General features: G+C 36.8%; 1 protein-coding gene across 1 annotated transcript in view; it reads right to left on the bottom strand.

The window, feature by feature from the left end:
- Positions 1-4144: 4144 nt before the first annotated feature.
- LOC116767528 (uncharacterized) overlaps positions 4145-14529 on the bottom strand; it is an 89647-nt gene continuing 79262 nt past the window's right edge. Inside the window, 18 exon segments of the mRNA XM_061527238.1 lie at positions 4145-4836; positions 4913-5157; positions 5264-5534; positions 5680-5862; positions 5949-6328; positions 6403-8505; positions 8756-8953; positions 9038-9235; positions 9318-10082; positions 10165-10353; positions 10532-10714; positions 11281-11484; positions 11570-11926; positions 12005-12484; positions 12567-12866; positions 13002-13316; positions 13597-13905; positions 14012-14314. Coding sequence (XP_061383222.1) covers positions 4459-4836; positions 4913-5157; positions 5264-5534; positions 5680-5862; positions 5949-6328; positions 6403-8505; positions 8756-8953; positions 9038-9235; positions 9318-10082; positions 10165-10353; positions 10532-10714; positions 11281-11484; positions 11570-11926; positions 12005-12484; positions 12567-12866; positions 13002-13316; positions 13597-13905; positions 14012-14314 — 7361 coding nt within the window. The 3' untranslated portion in view covers positions 4145-4458.

The following is a 14529-nucleotide window of genomic DNA, read 5'->3' as shown; positions in this document are numbered from 1 at the left end:
TTCTGCTAGTGCAGAGTGGGGAGTGTACAGGAAGGGGAGGAGAGGGGGGGAATATAGGAGGCCGCGCATGCGCAGAGGTGACCGTGATAGGTAGAGCTGCGCTTGCGACTGATTGCGATTAGGATGTATTCAATCATATATATATGCACAGGTAATCACAAACGTAATCAAAATAAAAGCAGAATTTAATGTTCTGTTTATTTTTTTCATATACACTCAATTTAAACTGTAATAAGCAAACATAATATACAAAAAATTAGATATACAACTCAAATTAGGTGAATTTTGTGTGTAAAATTATTATTTATCAACCTCGACATGAGCATTAGTATAAGGTGTGGCGTGATTTGACGTAGATATGATTTAAATTTAACATTATGATACACTACGATTATGTTCTTACGTATTATTGTTATATTACTTTGGTTCTATCTGTACATTATTGTGGTGTAGTAATTTTTTTTGCAAACAATCGCCAAAACTACGACACTCAGAAGAACTTTATTATTTAAAACATTGTTGTGCTTCACATTATGTAATATTAATTGTTTAGGATCCATGCGTTCACGTGTTTATGTTTAGGCTCACGCGTTGAACTTATATATCGGGAGTTAGTATAAACCAATTTCCATAATATTTTAAACCTTTAGGATTAAATTGTTAGTTGTTGAAATAGAAATTATATAGCTGTTGTCAAAGAATATGTGGTCTCATATTTTCAACATGTAATTTTTTTTTTCAAGTCAAATGAAGGTTAATAAGCACTATTTTCACAAAAATGTAGCCCATGAAAAAAAAAAGAAAATTGATACCTTAATATCAGTTTTGATCTGCGAATTTTGCTTTCTTATTAAAATTTGTTCCAGGTGTATCTTTCTACCATAGAGAAATAGGTTTTTTAGAGAGGAAGGAAATGTATAAAGTTTATATAATCTTTGTGAAAAATATTATTTAATAAAGTCACTCTCCTAAGCATCTAAATATATTGAACCATGTATAAGAGAAGTTAAGAGACAAGAAAAGTAAGATTAGAGCTGTAAAGGTCTGCTGCCTAAATTAGGGCTTCCATGCAAAACATGTTACTCAGCAATAAAATATGAAACAGCAGCACTCCGCTGCTGACAATGTTGTAAGTGGCAGTTAACGAAGCCGATAACAATATGGTTAAGTTTATTTATCGAATGGAAAAGTTATGGATTCCCTACTTTATTCAGAGACAGTAAGAATTTTTTTATTTCTTTCTTTTTTTTCTACCTCTAAGTGGTACCCATCAATAGTTTATTGGCAAATACTTTTACGAAATGGCAATGCTCACATAAAAAGTTCTTATTGTAAATCCAACATGGATTGAAGTGACCCCTATTAATTGAACGTGCAAAGCAACATTTCAACCTCAACTAATGACTAGTAAAATGTCATGTAAGTGTGTAGATAGTCATTAAAAAAATATATATTGGCGCATATTAAATATTCCCAATTATTATTACCTAGTAGTAAATAATTTTACATTAGTAAGTTTAATGCCACATTTACAATGAACTAACTGAATATTCTCTAATTTTGGTTTACAAGAAATCAATGTCTGTTTATATTGGATTTATATTAAATATATACAGATTATTTCCTGTGTTCAAACATGGAATGGCCTTTAATAAAATAATAATTTTATTATGAGGAGTTTTGTTAAATTTTAGCAAATGTATTGCTTTAATGTTTGTATCTTGTTAAAAAATACAACACCTCAGTTAATAGATAATAACTGTTCTTAATATTTTGCGTCATTTATTATTATTGTACAGATGTATATGGCTCTTCCTTCAGTTTTCCTTTTTAAGATACAGAATATACTCCTAATTTTCGGAAAACACAGTCAACCATAATGGACATATGTATTATATATTATACAAATATATGTACAATACATATTATTATTATTACTATTATTACAATATTCCTATTCTTATAAATGAAAATGTGGTTTTTTTATCGTCTTGTTTTTTTCTTTATTTGTACTAGCCTAGTCTAATATTACCGACTAATAATAATAATAATTTGTTTATTTCAGACAATTTACAGTCCATTTGTTAGTTACAAAAAAAGATCCCTTACAACTACGTTAGTATAATAAATAATGATAATAAGACAAAAAAAATAACATAAGAAAGGAAAAAAAACAAAAAAAGATTATTTGCTTAGCCTAACCTGCCTCACCAGCACGTTGACAAAGTGCTGAAGCGCAGGCTCGGCCAGCTTGGCACTGAACATTTTCAGAATCTTGTTGGGACTATCGCATTCTGTTAAGTAGAGATGCGGTTCTTTTTCTTATTATAGACAAGAAGTCATCATTATGTTAAGGGGGGAATTCTAAAAATGTCGAGTTAATGCCTTTTCGACTAAAGAAGAATCTCGACATAGAAAGGATTTAACAGGTAAAATTTCGACTTAAAAAGGCACGTTTTATAAGTATATTTTTCAACTTGTAGAGTGAATTTAATTGCTATGCGTTCGGAGAAATCGCGACTTACGAAGTCTGCATTCTGAAATTCGAGTTATAAAGTTTAAATATGTACTATCAATATCTCGCAGGGAAGTAGCATTTTGTTTGAGTTATAAAGTCTGAATAATTCGAGATACCGGCTATTTAGGGGTTCAGCGAAAGGGAAAAGGGTATTTATTCGATTTACTGTGGATTTCGACTTGACGATGTTCGCTTTATAAAGATTCCACTGTATATAGTTTAATTTAATTGAAAGAACTATGATGGTACATTATCATAAGATAGTGGACTAATTATGATTCATCCTTTGAATATTAATATATAGTTTACATTGGAGATAAAACCGCAGTTTTTAAGGTTTGCTAGAATTTATTTTTTAGCACCTGGCAATAGCGTTTACAGCCAAAGGCTCTTTTCTGAAGCGGGTCTGTTATATGAAGCCTAGAGGAGTCGATAAAGGCTTTGTTCGACCTTTTTTTTTATTATTACAAAGATTTTTTTATTGTGGCGTTTTTCTTAAAGAAAAAATTAAACTAATTAAATAGAATAAAAAGTGTATCAGAATCAATAAATTAGGCTTAAAGATAAATAATAATTATGAAAAAAAATGTTAACTTTTGAAATTGTTTGAGAACGAGTGAAATATATTTTTAATTGAAACAATATATTTAACTAACAATTAATAAAATGTCATTATAATGAAATGCCTTTTATTTGATGATATTAAAACATACATGTGATTGATTTTGGTTTTACGGGAGAAATATATATATATATATATATATATATATATATAAACTATAAAGTTTTGTATGTTATGTTTGTCTTGCAAGCAAATAAAAAAAAATCAAATCACTAGCCCATTAATTAAATATAATTTCAAGAGAAAAATATCTTATAAGCAGAACTTGTTATAACATAAAACATTATAGAATAGCAATGGGCTTAAGGATAATAATATTTGTTAAGTTTCTTTGACTTATTCGAGTTCTTAAATAGCATTGGGATGTGGAAATATATAAAGTTTGCTTCATTCGTGTCTTGGATTCCAATTATTTTTGAGCCTGGAATTGTCCAGTCACCAAACTATATATACTATAACTACTATATATATAAATCATATACTATTTAAAGCTTATTTATTAATAAGTATTTAATTTGTTTGATCTGTTTAACTGCCAGCTCAAAAAATTTTTTTTATCACAATAATGTATGACGAATAAGTGTCATTCGGAATTTAGTCATTGTTAAAGATAGTGACGTCACTTTTTTTAGTTTTTTTTATTAAATACATACTTCGGTCATAACACCATAATTACAAACTAGCCTTTAAATACTTAATCAGTCGTATTGATACTGAGATATAGAGGAGCACGTTCATGGATGAATACCTTCATAATATAATAATTATTTTCATTCTATGCTTTGTTACATTTACTTTATTTATGTGAATAATTAGTAAGTAATAACTTTATTGCTTATCTCTATCTTTACATACCTACTATTTATGTTGTTACGCCGATTTAAATAATTACAGCTAGTTTAAAGTGATTATATTTTATAACTTTGGTTTTGTTTACTTATTTTCGTTTATACGTTTCGTTTTTTATTTCTTTTATATATTTAATCACTAATAAAACAAACAACTTTATTATTATTGTTTTTATTAATAAATGCTTACGAACTACGTCATTGATTATTTTACACAACATTAAGCTGATTTCGAATATTTATTATTTATCACATAGTTCAGAGGAGGCGACGATTCTAAGTACATTATGACAACTAATATCATGTAGTATATATTCTAAACAGGACGCCACAAGTGCACGCGAGGGACGGCGCTTGGGGTGTCCTCGCCCGACGGTCCTCCGACGGCGAACAAAATACCGAGAGAAAAGAAGACCGACACCGCTGGCGCCGGCGGAGGAGCGGAGCGAACGACTAGCTGGGACCCGCGACTAACGCTGGAATAATGGGTTCGGGAAGTCGGGCGGGTGAGGCAGTGGGGCTGGCAGAGGACGTGCGCGTCTCCACGCTACCAACCAGCACGCAACAGCTGCTGCTACCGCTACGAGAGCCAAGAGTGCCGTCAATGCAAGCGCCACGGCCAGCCCAGCCGCTGAAACACACACATCGCCGGCGCCACCTGTCGTATTTGTGTCTCCTGAACCATCGCGTTGTCGAGCTGCCCTAGATGGATCACGTCTTTCAAGCGTCAGAATCTGGTTAGATTCGACAGTCACCTCCTCTCGAAGTTGACCCGCCAAAGGGCTATCTCCGTCGATCGCTTCTCGCTTTCGACGCTTGCCGAAAGCGTCAGAACCGCGACAATTAACCTGTCGATGATATACATGTTTTTATTTTCATAAATATTAATAAATATAGAGTGATTTACATAGTAACAAAACATACCGGTTGACATTTTCCAAAGCATACTCGTATATTACATTGGAATCGAATATTGTCGCTGCTAGGGAACTTGAAGGCGTTAAAGGCGGCGCGTAATGCACTGCCGTCTTCGCTTCGCTCCCATTCGCCGAATATCGCTGCGTCTGTAGCGCATCCATCTTCGTCTGTTACAGTGTACTCGTTTTCTATGTTCGTCGCAACTTCGCTAGTTTTTGCGATACAGCTACGCGCAAAACCACCATAGATACCTGAAAATGTACATAATCATTATTTTCATTATTCATTCACTGGCAAAAACAAATAATAATTTATTTTATATGTATGTACATATAGTTTTAATCATTCTACACTTACTCGAAGGTTGGACATCAACTTGGAGTACTAAGTTCTCTCCGATTTCAGCTGAGCTAACTTCATCGCCCGTTCGCGAAACGATTCTCATCGAACAAGTTGGCGGAGGGCCAGTGTTAGCTATAGTACCGGCAGTTGTTAACATAGACACATTGAAGGCAAGTGTCACATTTTGTTCACCAGTTTGGTAGATACATTTTATATGGAAAGCTTTAGCATTTGATGTGACAAGTTTAGGATGTTTCTGCATAACTAGCACGAAGCTTGCAAGACCCTGTAAAATTTTATATATGACATTTTCCGTTTTTATATGATAATGTAGGTAAAAATAGTTTTGTGGTAGAATAATATCATGCCATGAAAACTATTGCCAAGTTCCTCGGCAGACTAGTCAATAAATTACTGTAATATATACTTACGTTGACGTGAACTAATCCACAATCCCCAAAATACACGGTGAAATCAACTGGTCTTTCTTGGTTTTCACTTGTATGCACAACCAGGCGACATCTTTCGTCTTTACTATATCCTTTTACATATAGGACTCCGTTGAAATCCTTTATTTTCAAACTTACGCTTACACCATTTGCTAGACAATGAACCTGGATAAATGGAATTGTTATTAATTATATTTGTTATTTTGTTTGTAATAATGTAAGTTTTCAAAATTGATTATATAAATATAAACCTGCATATCTGGTAGTGGAAAGTCAGTACGGTAATTGATGTTGGATTGATTACAATGAACTCTTGGATTTCCTACATAACCAGTGATACAAGTGCAGCGCGAGCGGTGTCCTATGGCTTCGCATGTTGCATGTAAACCGCAAGGTTCAGCCTCACATGCAGGTATACATTTGCCGTTAATACATCGCGAGGTGTCATCGCATTGGTCGTCAGCACGGCAGCCAGCGGGTTCGCATTTTTCCCCACGGGCAATGAATCCTCGTTCTTCATTACATACACATCTCCCACGAGCGTCTACTATATGACCGTCACTCGCCTGGCAAGGTACGCACTCACCAAACTCATTTACTCCTTCACCATCTTCACATTTTGTAGTAGGCTCTAAAATATAAAAGTTTATTATTATTTCATTCAATGTTTTAATTAAAAATTAATCATATGTAAAAAAAACTTACGTTTGTATGGTGTACAATTTACAAGCGCATTTCCTTTGTAACCAGGTTTACATTCACATATCACTGTTTTTACTGGTAAAGTCTCTAAGACGTTACAATCTGCATTGCTCCCACAGGGATTTCCTTCCAAACAAGGATTGACACATTTCTTATTCGAACAAGTCATAGCTGGTGGACAATCAAAGTCACTTCTACAGATTGACTCGGTTTTGTTACAGCCATCTATGGTACTTTCGAATCCAGGAGGACAAACACAATAAGCTTCATGAAGATGTACTCGACATTCCGCTGGTTTGTTACAATTTGTAATATTACAAGGTTGAACACATTTTAAGTTAATACAAGATTTTTCATCTGGACAGTCTGAGTTGGAGCGACATCCAATGGGTGTACATGCTACAGTTGGATTACCGACTGTCCCAATTAGGCAACGGCACGATGCTCGGTGATCAATTCCGTAACATTCTGCAGATTTACCACACATATCTACTTCCAGTGAGCAAGCTGGTACGCATCTACTGTTAACACAAGTTTCGTCATTGGCGCATTGGTTATCAGACTGACACAAGATGTTATAGCAGCCAGTGTGAGGTTCACCCATAAAACCTGGTTTGCAGGCGCAGACAGGCTTGTGATCTTTTATTAAACAATCGGTATTAGGACCACAATCACATGGGTTTCTGCAAACTGATGATATACAAGCATGATTTGTGGAACAATCCGTATCAAGTTCACAGGCTACTTCTTCTATTGGTGAAGCGGGGCGGCATACACCTCCTCCGCTACTTATATATCCAGGTGGACAAGAACAAATCATTGTACGAACTGGTAGCGTATTTGATACTTCACACTGTGCAGGATTTTTACATGGCTGGAGTTCTGTACAGGGATTTACACATTTACCTGATAAACAAGCTAATTTAGTTGGACAATCGGCATCCACGTAGCAGTCTGCAGTGAATTGGGGTCTGCATTGAATATATGGACTACCAGAGAATCCCTGCTTACATTTACATATAGCAATATAATTACGAACCAAGCAATCAGCATTACTTCCGCATGGGTTTGCAGATAAGCAGGGGTTTATGCATTTATGAGCCTTGCATTGTTTATCTTCAGGGCAATCGCCATTTGATCTACATTCAATAACATTGCAGCCAGAGTAGGCGTCACCTTCAAATCCAGATCGACAACGGCAAAGTGGTTGAGATCTTTCAACAAAACATTCTGCGTTTGGTCCACAAGTACTATTTAACAGACACGGACTCACACAGTTGCCGTTAATACACGCTTGATGAGATTCACATTCTGAATTCGAACGGCATCCAACTATGCGACATTCTTGATATGGATTGCCGTCAAAACCATTTCGGCAAGAACAAACAGGTCTATGATTACTAATAAAACATTCTGCATTTTCACCACAATTGCATGGATTTCTACATTTTCTGTTAATACAAGAATCCTGATCGCCGCAATCATTGTCTGAAGAGCAACTTAAAGGTGGCAATTGCGCTGGTTTACATGAGCCTTTTTCATCCGGTATATAGCCTTCTGGGCAACGACAAATCAGTGTTCGGAAGGGAACGCTATCAGAAACTGTGCAACGAGCATTACTAGCACATGGGTTGAGTTCTTTACAAGCATCTCGACATTCATCTCTCAGGCAAGCTTGACCACTAGGACAGTCGCTGTCATATCGACATTCTGGTTCACCAAGCACTAAGGTCTTTTCACAGAATGATAACGGGTCACCATTAGGGAGAGCAGATGGACATTTACACGCTGCAACATGATTTCTGGCAAAACAATTAGCATTGTTAGCACACGGGTTATGACCGTCTGCAGAACAAGCATGTTGGCAAATTCCTTTAAGGCACACACTGTCATCATTGCAATCTGAATTAAATTCACAGTCAGGTGCTTGGCATTTGTTGTAAGGGTTACCAATCGTTCCAACAGGACAGCGACATTGAGATCGATGGTTTTCGCCATAACACTCCGCGCTTATTGCACATGGAGCTTCTACTATACAAGGACTGACACAGGCCCCGTTAAAGCACATATCACTATCACGACATTCGGAGTCAGATGCACATTCAACTGCAAAATAACATTTTTTTTATCAATTAAAACATTTTATAAATTAATAATTTTATAAAAAAATATTTTGTATATTTAATTATATATTGCTGTAGATAACATATCCTTTATTTAGATAAGCGAAAATAAAGAAGAAAAATCGATTAAAATATATGTTTAAGCAATAATTAAAATATTTACACTTTAACAGCACACGATAACCAAACTTTCAATAAATTATTTAACGTTGCCATTAAGCTTCTAACATTACCTTTAGTACAGCCTTGATAAGGATTTCCGGAATAGTCACGTTCACAGTAGCAAACAGGATGGTGTCTCACTACTGTACATTCAGCGTTAGATCCACAGACGCAAGGATTAGCACACACACTATTTATGCACGCCTGCGTTAATGGGCAGTCCGAATTTGATTTGCAACCGACTGGCAATACAGATTTATCTTCTGTCGCTTTAAATTATGTTATTTATATAAAAAAATGTATATGTTACTGAATAAAGTATTTATTATATTCGAATAAAACATGTAACTTACGAGGTGTACATTTTACATTTGCATCCCCTGTGTGGCCATTTGGACAAGAACATTGATGTTTGTGGTTAATAACGCGGCACAACGCACCCGGACCACAAGAATTTAAGCATGGGTTGATACAAGCACGCTTATTGCAAGCTTGTTCTGGTCCACATTCGTCATCTTTGTAACATTCAAAAATAGATGGTTGTCTCGCTTCTATAAACATCAATTTAAAAAGTTTATTATAACGAAACCATTCATGATTTACTAGATGTATTATATATCACAATTGTTTTACCTGTATTGCACTCGATTCTTGGATTTCCAAGATATCCCGGTGGACAACTACAGCGTGATACATGATCAACAGCTTCGCACAAAGCGTTGTGGCCACATGGTGCAGCTTTGCAGGCTTCTATACATTTTCCTCTACGGCAAGTTTCAATACCAGAACAGTCTAGATCAGCAGAGCATTCTGCTTCGGGAGGAGGTCGACAACCTTTATCAGGAGCAATGCGACCTTCTTCCGGACAAACACAAGCGACAGCGCGTAGTGGTAATATATCTACTGTCTTACAAATAAGGCCTGTATCACAAGGATTATACTGGCATAGGTCTATACATTTTGCGTTGACGCAGCCAAGTGGTCGAGGACAGTCGGAATCATTTACGCACTCATCTGTTAATTGTACGGTCATACAACCACGTAAATAAGGATCTCCACTGTATCCTGGTGGACAGCTGCATATTGGTTGGTGAAGCTTAGCAGTGCAAATCGCTCCAGGTGCACAGCTTGTATCGGAACAGGCCGGTTGACAGACACGGTTAAGACGGTCACATATTTGGTTATCATTGCAATCATCATTGTATTGACAAACTGCAGAGACGCAAGCACGACGAGGGTCACCCTGAGTGCCAGGTGGACAGCGGCATGAGGCAACATGGGCAACTACTTCACAAATGGCACCTCGTCCACAAGGACCGTTATAAGAGCACGCGTCCCGACAGTATCCATTACGGCAAGCCTTATCAAAGGGACAGTTTTCATCCGAACTACATTCCGCTGCAAAAGATATGATTCTTATAGCCATGTCTTACATGTAAATAATACACGTGTAATAATAGACTTTTCATTAAAGACTTACGTGTGTAGCATGCTATCGCTGGGTCACCAGCCGTAGAAGGTGGACAGCGGCAGAAGGCACGATGGTTGATGGCTTCACAAAGCGCTCCGGATCCGCAGGCACCTGCACAAGCAGGTACACAGCGCTGCTGCATACATGCCTCTGCAGCTCCACAGCTGTCGTCTGATAAGCAGATTTCTCCCGATGTTCCTATTTACAGCATCATGTATAGTTATTATGGCGGTTGTGAAGTAATTTAAACGAAAAGTGTATTATGGGCAATTTACATTTTCCTAAGCCATGAACAACTAAGATATCTTAAAAATTTAAATCGGTTACAGTCTAATTTCTATCAAAACGATTGAAGGAAAGTGATCAATTTATTTACTTGGTGTACAAGCAACACTAGGATCTCCTTGAAGTGGTGGCACGCATACGCAGGAGGCTTGTCGACCGTTGACACGACACTCAGCGCCTGCTCCACAAGTATCTGGTGTACACACATTACGGCATATGCCTGCTATACACCGTTCCTCGTCACCGCATTCAGTGTCTGCACTACATTGGCCTTCTAGGAAAAAAACTTTGATATTGTATATGTGGTAAAATTAAGCCTCAAGAAAAGGCTGACTTTCACAGTAATGAACCAGCACCCCTACGGACTTTACAGGTAGAGTAATATATTATATACAATATATATATATACATTTGTAATAATACATTTTTTTTAAAACATTGCATAATATTTATGTACAGATGTTTTGATCGGTACATTTAAAAAAACTATAATTGTTTAAATGTATAAAATATGTGGTATACATGCTAGAATTTCTTGATTTCTTCGCTGTCAATATTTCTGATGTAAATAGTCTGTAAAAATGCGATATTATGATAGAATATTTTAAGATAATAGTTATTACATCTTAAAGATGAATTCATAAACTGCATTGAAATTTAAGAAAAATACAGTGAAATTAGTCTTTCTAGACGTTTCAAACTAAAATGTAATTTACAATGATATGTTGGTGTGTTGTTCATCATGTATTGTCATAATAGTAAATTACATATATCCAAACCGCTTTCATTAAAACCAACGAAAATACAAAGAAGTTTTAAAAATATATATGTAGATCTTACTAGGCTGACAGAGTACGGAAGCATCGCCGATTAAAGGTCGTGGGCATTCGCATACGAGTGTGCGGAACGGCAACGTATTCGCAACTCTACAAATTGCACCAACTCCACAGGAAGTTTTGTCACATGGGTTTTTACATATTCCTTGAAGACAGGCAAGTCCGGGGCCACATTCAGCATCACTTTCACATTCATTTTGGTCTTTAACTATATATAAAAAATATACCTATATATTATCATCCTCATATAATCAGCAAATAATTGCAAGTAGTGGTAATCAATACGAGTTTACCTGGTTTGCAATCAATTCGAGGATTTCCTTCTGTACCTCGTGGACATTCACAAGTAGGAATATGGCGTATGACACTACATAGCGCATGAGAAGCGCAGGCTCCTGGACAAGGATTCTGGCATGTTTTGCTTCTACATGCTAACGACAGTGGACAATCTTCATCGTTTTGACATTCGTCTTTGTGACAAATTGTCCATGGATCACCACGTGTTCCCGAGTCACATTCACAAGATGCTGAATGACCGCGAGCGTAACAATGTGCTTCAATACCGCATCGAATACGTGAGCATACTTTTATACAGGAGTTGCTTTCACAGCTCTCATCATCTGGACAATCGTTGTTGCTGTGACATTGAACTAAAAACATAATTGCAATAAAGAACATACCTCTTTGCAACATTTTTATTTATCATTAAATTTTATTAGTTTACATACCCGAGTAGCATCCAATATATGCGTCTCCTTCATAGCCTGGTAGGCAAGCACATCTGGCTCTATGTTGTTTGGCCACACATCGAGCATTCAAACCACAAGCTAGGGGTCCACAGGCTAGTGAACATTTATTTTCTACACAGGCTGAACTATCCGCGCAATCATCATCACGTAAACATTCAGCAGTAGGAGGTGTTATTGCAATTGATATAATTTGCTCACAATGAACAAATGGATATCCGGTATATCCTAAGGGACATGAACACACTGCAGAATGTCTTACTCCTGTACATATGGCGTTGATACCACACGCATTGATACAAGGATCAGAACACTTTCTATTTAGACAAGATCTGTCGCCGGGGCAATCGTCATTCGTAATACATTCAGGATATTTGCAGGAACCATCGTGACAGCTTCCATGAGGTCCACAAGGGTTGGGATCACATGGATCGTAAACAGTAGGACTTGTCGTTGGTATATCTGCGAATGGAAAAGTAATATTACTTTTGTTATTTACAAAGTCACAGCCTCAAAGTTACGTAAGTAATGTAAAATGTGTAACCTTTTTTTCTACAATTTAAGAATGGGTCTCCAGAGGTTGAGGGAGGGCAAGAGCATATAGGGGCATGGTCAAACACTCGACATATTGCGCCATTTCCACAGGCACCAACGCAGGGATCAATACACTTATTACGTATGCATGCTCGGCTTCGTGGACACTCAGAACTAACGACACATTCTGGACGACAGCCCGATGAGGAAGCGTCCCCACTAGTACCGCTTGGACATGAACACACGGCTCTATCACCCGCAACAGTGCATAGTGCACCAGGACCACATGGAGATGGTGAACATGGTGGTGCTAAAACAATGAATTATGTTTTAGAAACATAAAAGTGGTCATCATTAAATTAAAAATCTTTTGAAAAATAACAGATATAGGAATTTTTGCAGTTTTAAACATCTTATATGGAGAAAAAGTTTTAATAGAACTTACCTGTTGTAATGAATTCACACTTCTCAAAAGCGTTTCCTCTTGTTCCTTTGGGACATGAACACAGTGGAATATGATTAACAGTTTCACATTCTGCGCCAATACCACAAGTTCCCTGGCAAGGATCACGGCAATGGGAACGAATACATGCACGATTTGGCGCACAATCCGAGTCTGCAATGCACTCTGGTCGACAGCCACTGTAAGGATCACCTCGAAGACCAACTTCACATTCACAAGCAGCTACAGTACCTCTGGTATGACATAATGCGCCAGGACCACATGGTGATGGAGAACATGGGTCATTTGGCAGCTTTTCTGTAAAATGAGAATTATAAAGTAATTAAAATTATTGCAATGGCTTGTATAGGAATAGCAAGTGTAAGAAGCGTCGTCGCTTTATTTTTTATTTATTATATTGTGTTAACGAGAGATTAACGACTCACAAAGTTTCACAAATAAGACCCATGCCTAAGCCTTAAAAGGGAAATCATAAGTTTGTCGTCACCTCATTCCCTAATACCTCTTTAAAGCCTATCACTCAAAAATCATAGCGATCGCTTATAGCTACATGATAATCTAGGTCAATCTATCTTACGAATCGTTCCGATGGGTCGACATTGGAAATAAGGGTTTCCGATGGTGTTTGGAGGACAAGTACACTGTGGCTCGTGGCCAACAGTGTTGCAGAGAGCAGATTCACCACACGTTTCTGAACATGCATCCACGCAGCGTCGGTTTATACACATTTTGCTCCATTCACAGTCGCTAGATTTTAAACACTCAATATGACAGAAAGGGGGGGATCCTATATATTTTCTTTGACACTGACATACACCATTAATGCAAACTGAATTTGGTCCACAATCAGAGCATGGTGTTTTTGTTTCGGCATCAATTCCTGCAACTACACAAAAAATATTTTAACGAAAAGAAAGAAATATACTTTAAAAGAATCAAGGTGACATTTCACTTGGGTTTATTAAAATGAATTTTTAATAATTTAAATATACCTGGCAAACACCGAGTTACAGGGTCCCCAGTAAACCCAGCAGGGCAGCTACAAATTGGAGAATGCAATTTGGTTAAACAAATGGCATTCTCTCCACAGGATCCGGGGCAAGGATCTCGACATTTATTATTGCGGCAAGCCAAGCTTGGTGAGCAATCTGAATGAGAGCGGCACTCTGGTCGGCAACTGGGAGGTTCCTCCAACATCGCGGACCGGCATGAGCAGTGTGCTACTGTACCTGATGCTTTGCAAACACTATTTGGTCCACATGGGTTTGGTGAACATGGATCTATTTTAGAAGTTTCTAAAAAATAGAATATTGTCAATGTGAAAAGAAGTGTTTTGTTTCTAAACGAAATAATGAAATTTGTGTTTTATAATAATGTTCACAATTTTTTTTTAAAGTATTTTGAATTTGTGCTATTTATATTTTTATTGATATATGGACATATTTAATTAGTTCCCAGTGCTATTTACATACATTGAACGTCTCAGTTTTTCACTGTATAAGGTTCGTCT

This window comes from Danaus plexippus (assembly GCF_018135715.1).
Source record: "Danaus plexippus chromosome 9 unlocalized genomic scaffold, MEX_DaPlex mxdp_24, whole genome shotgun sequence".
NCBI lineage: Eukaryota > Metazoa > Arthropoda > Insecta > Lepidoptera > Nymphalidae > Danaus > Danaus plexippus.
Note: the sequence above shows the minus strand (reverse complement) of the source record. Positions and strands in the feature narration are given on the sequence as shown.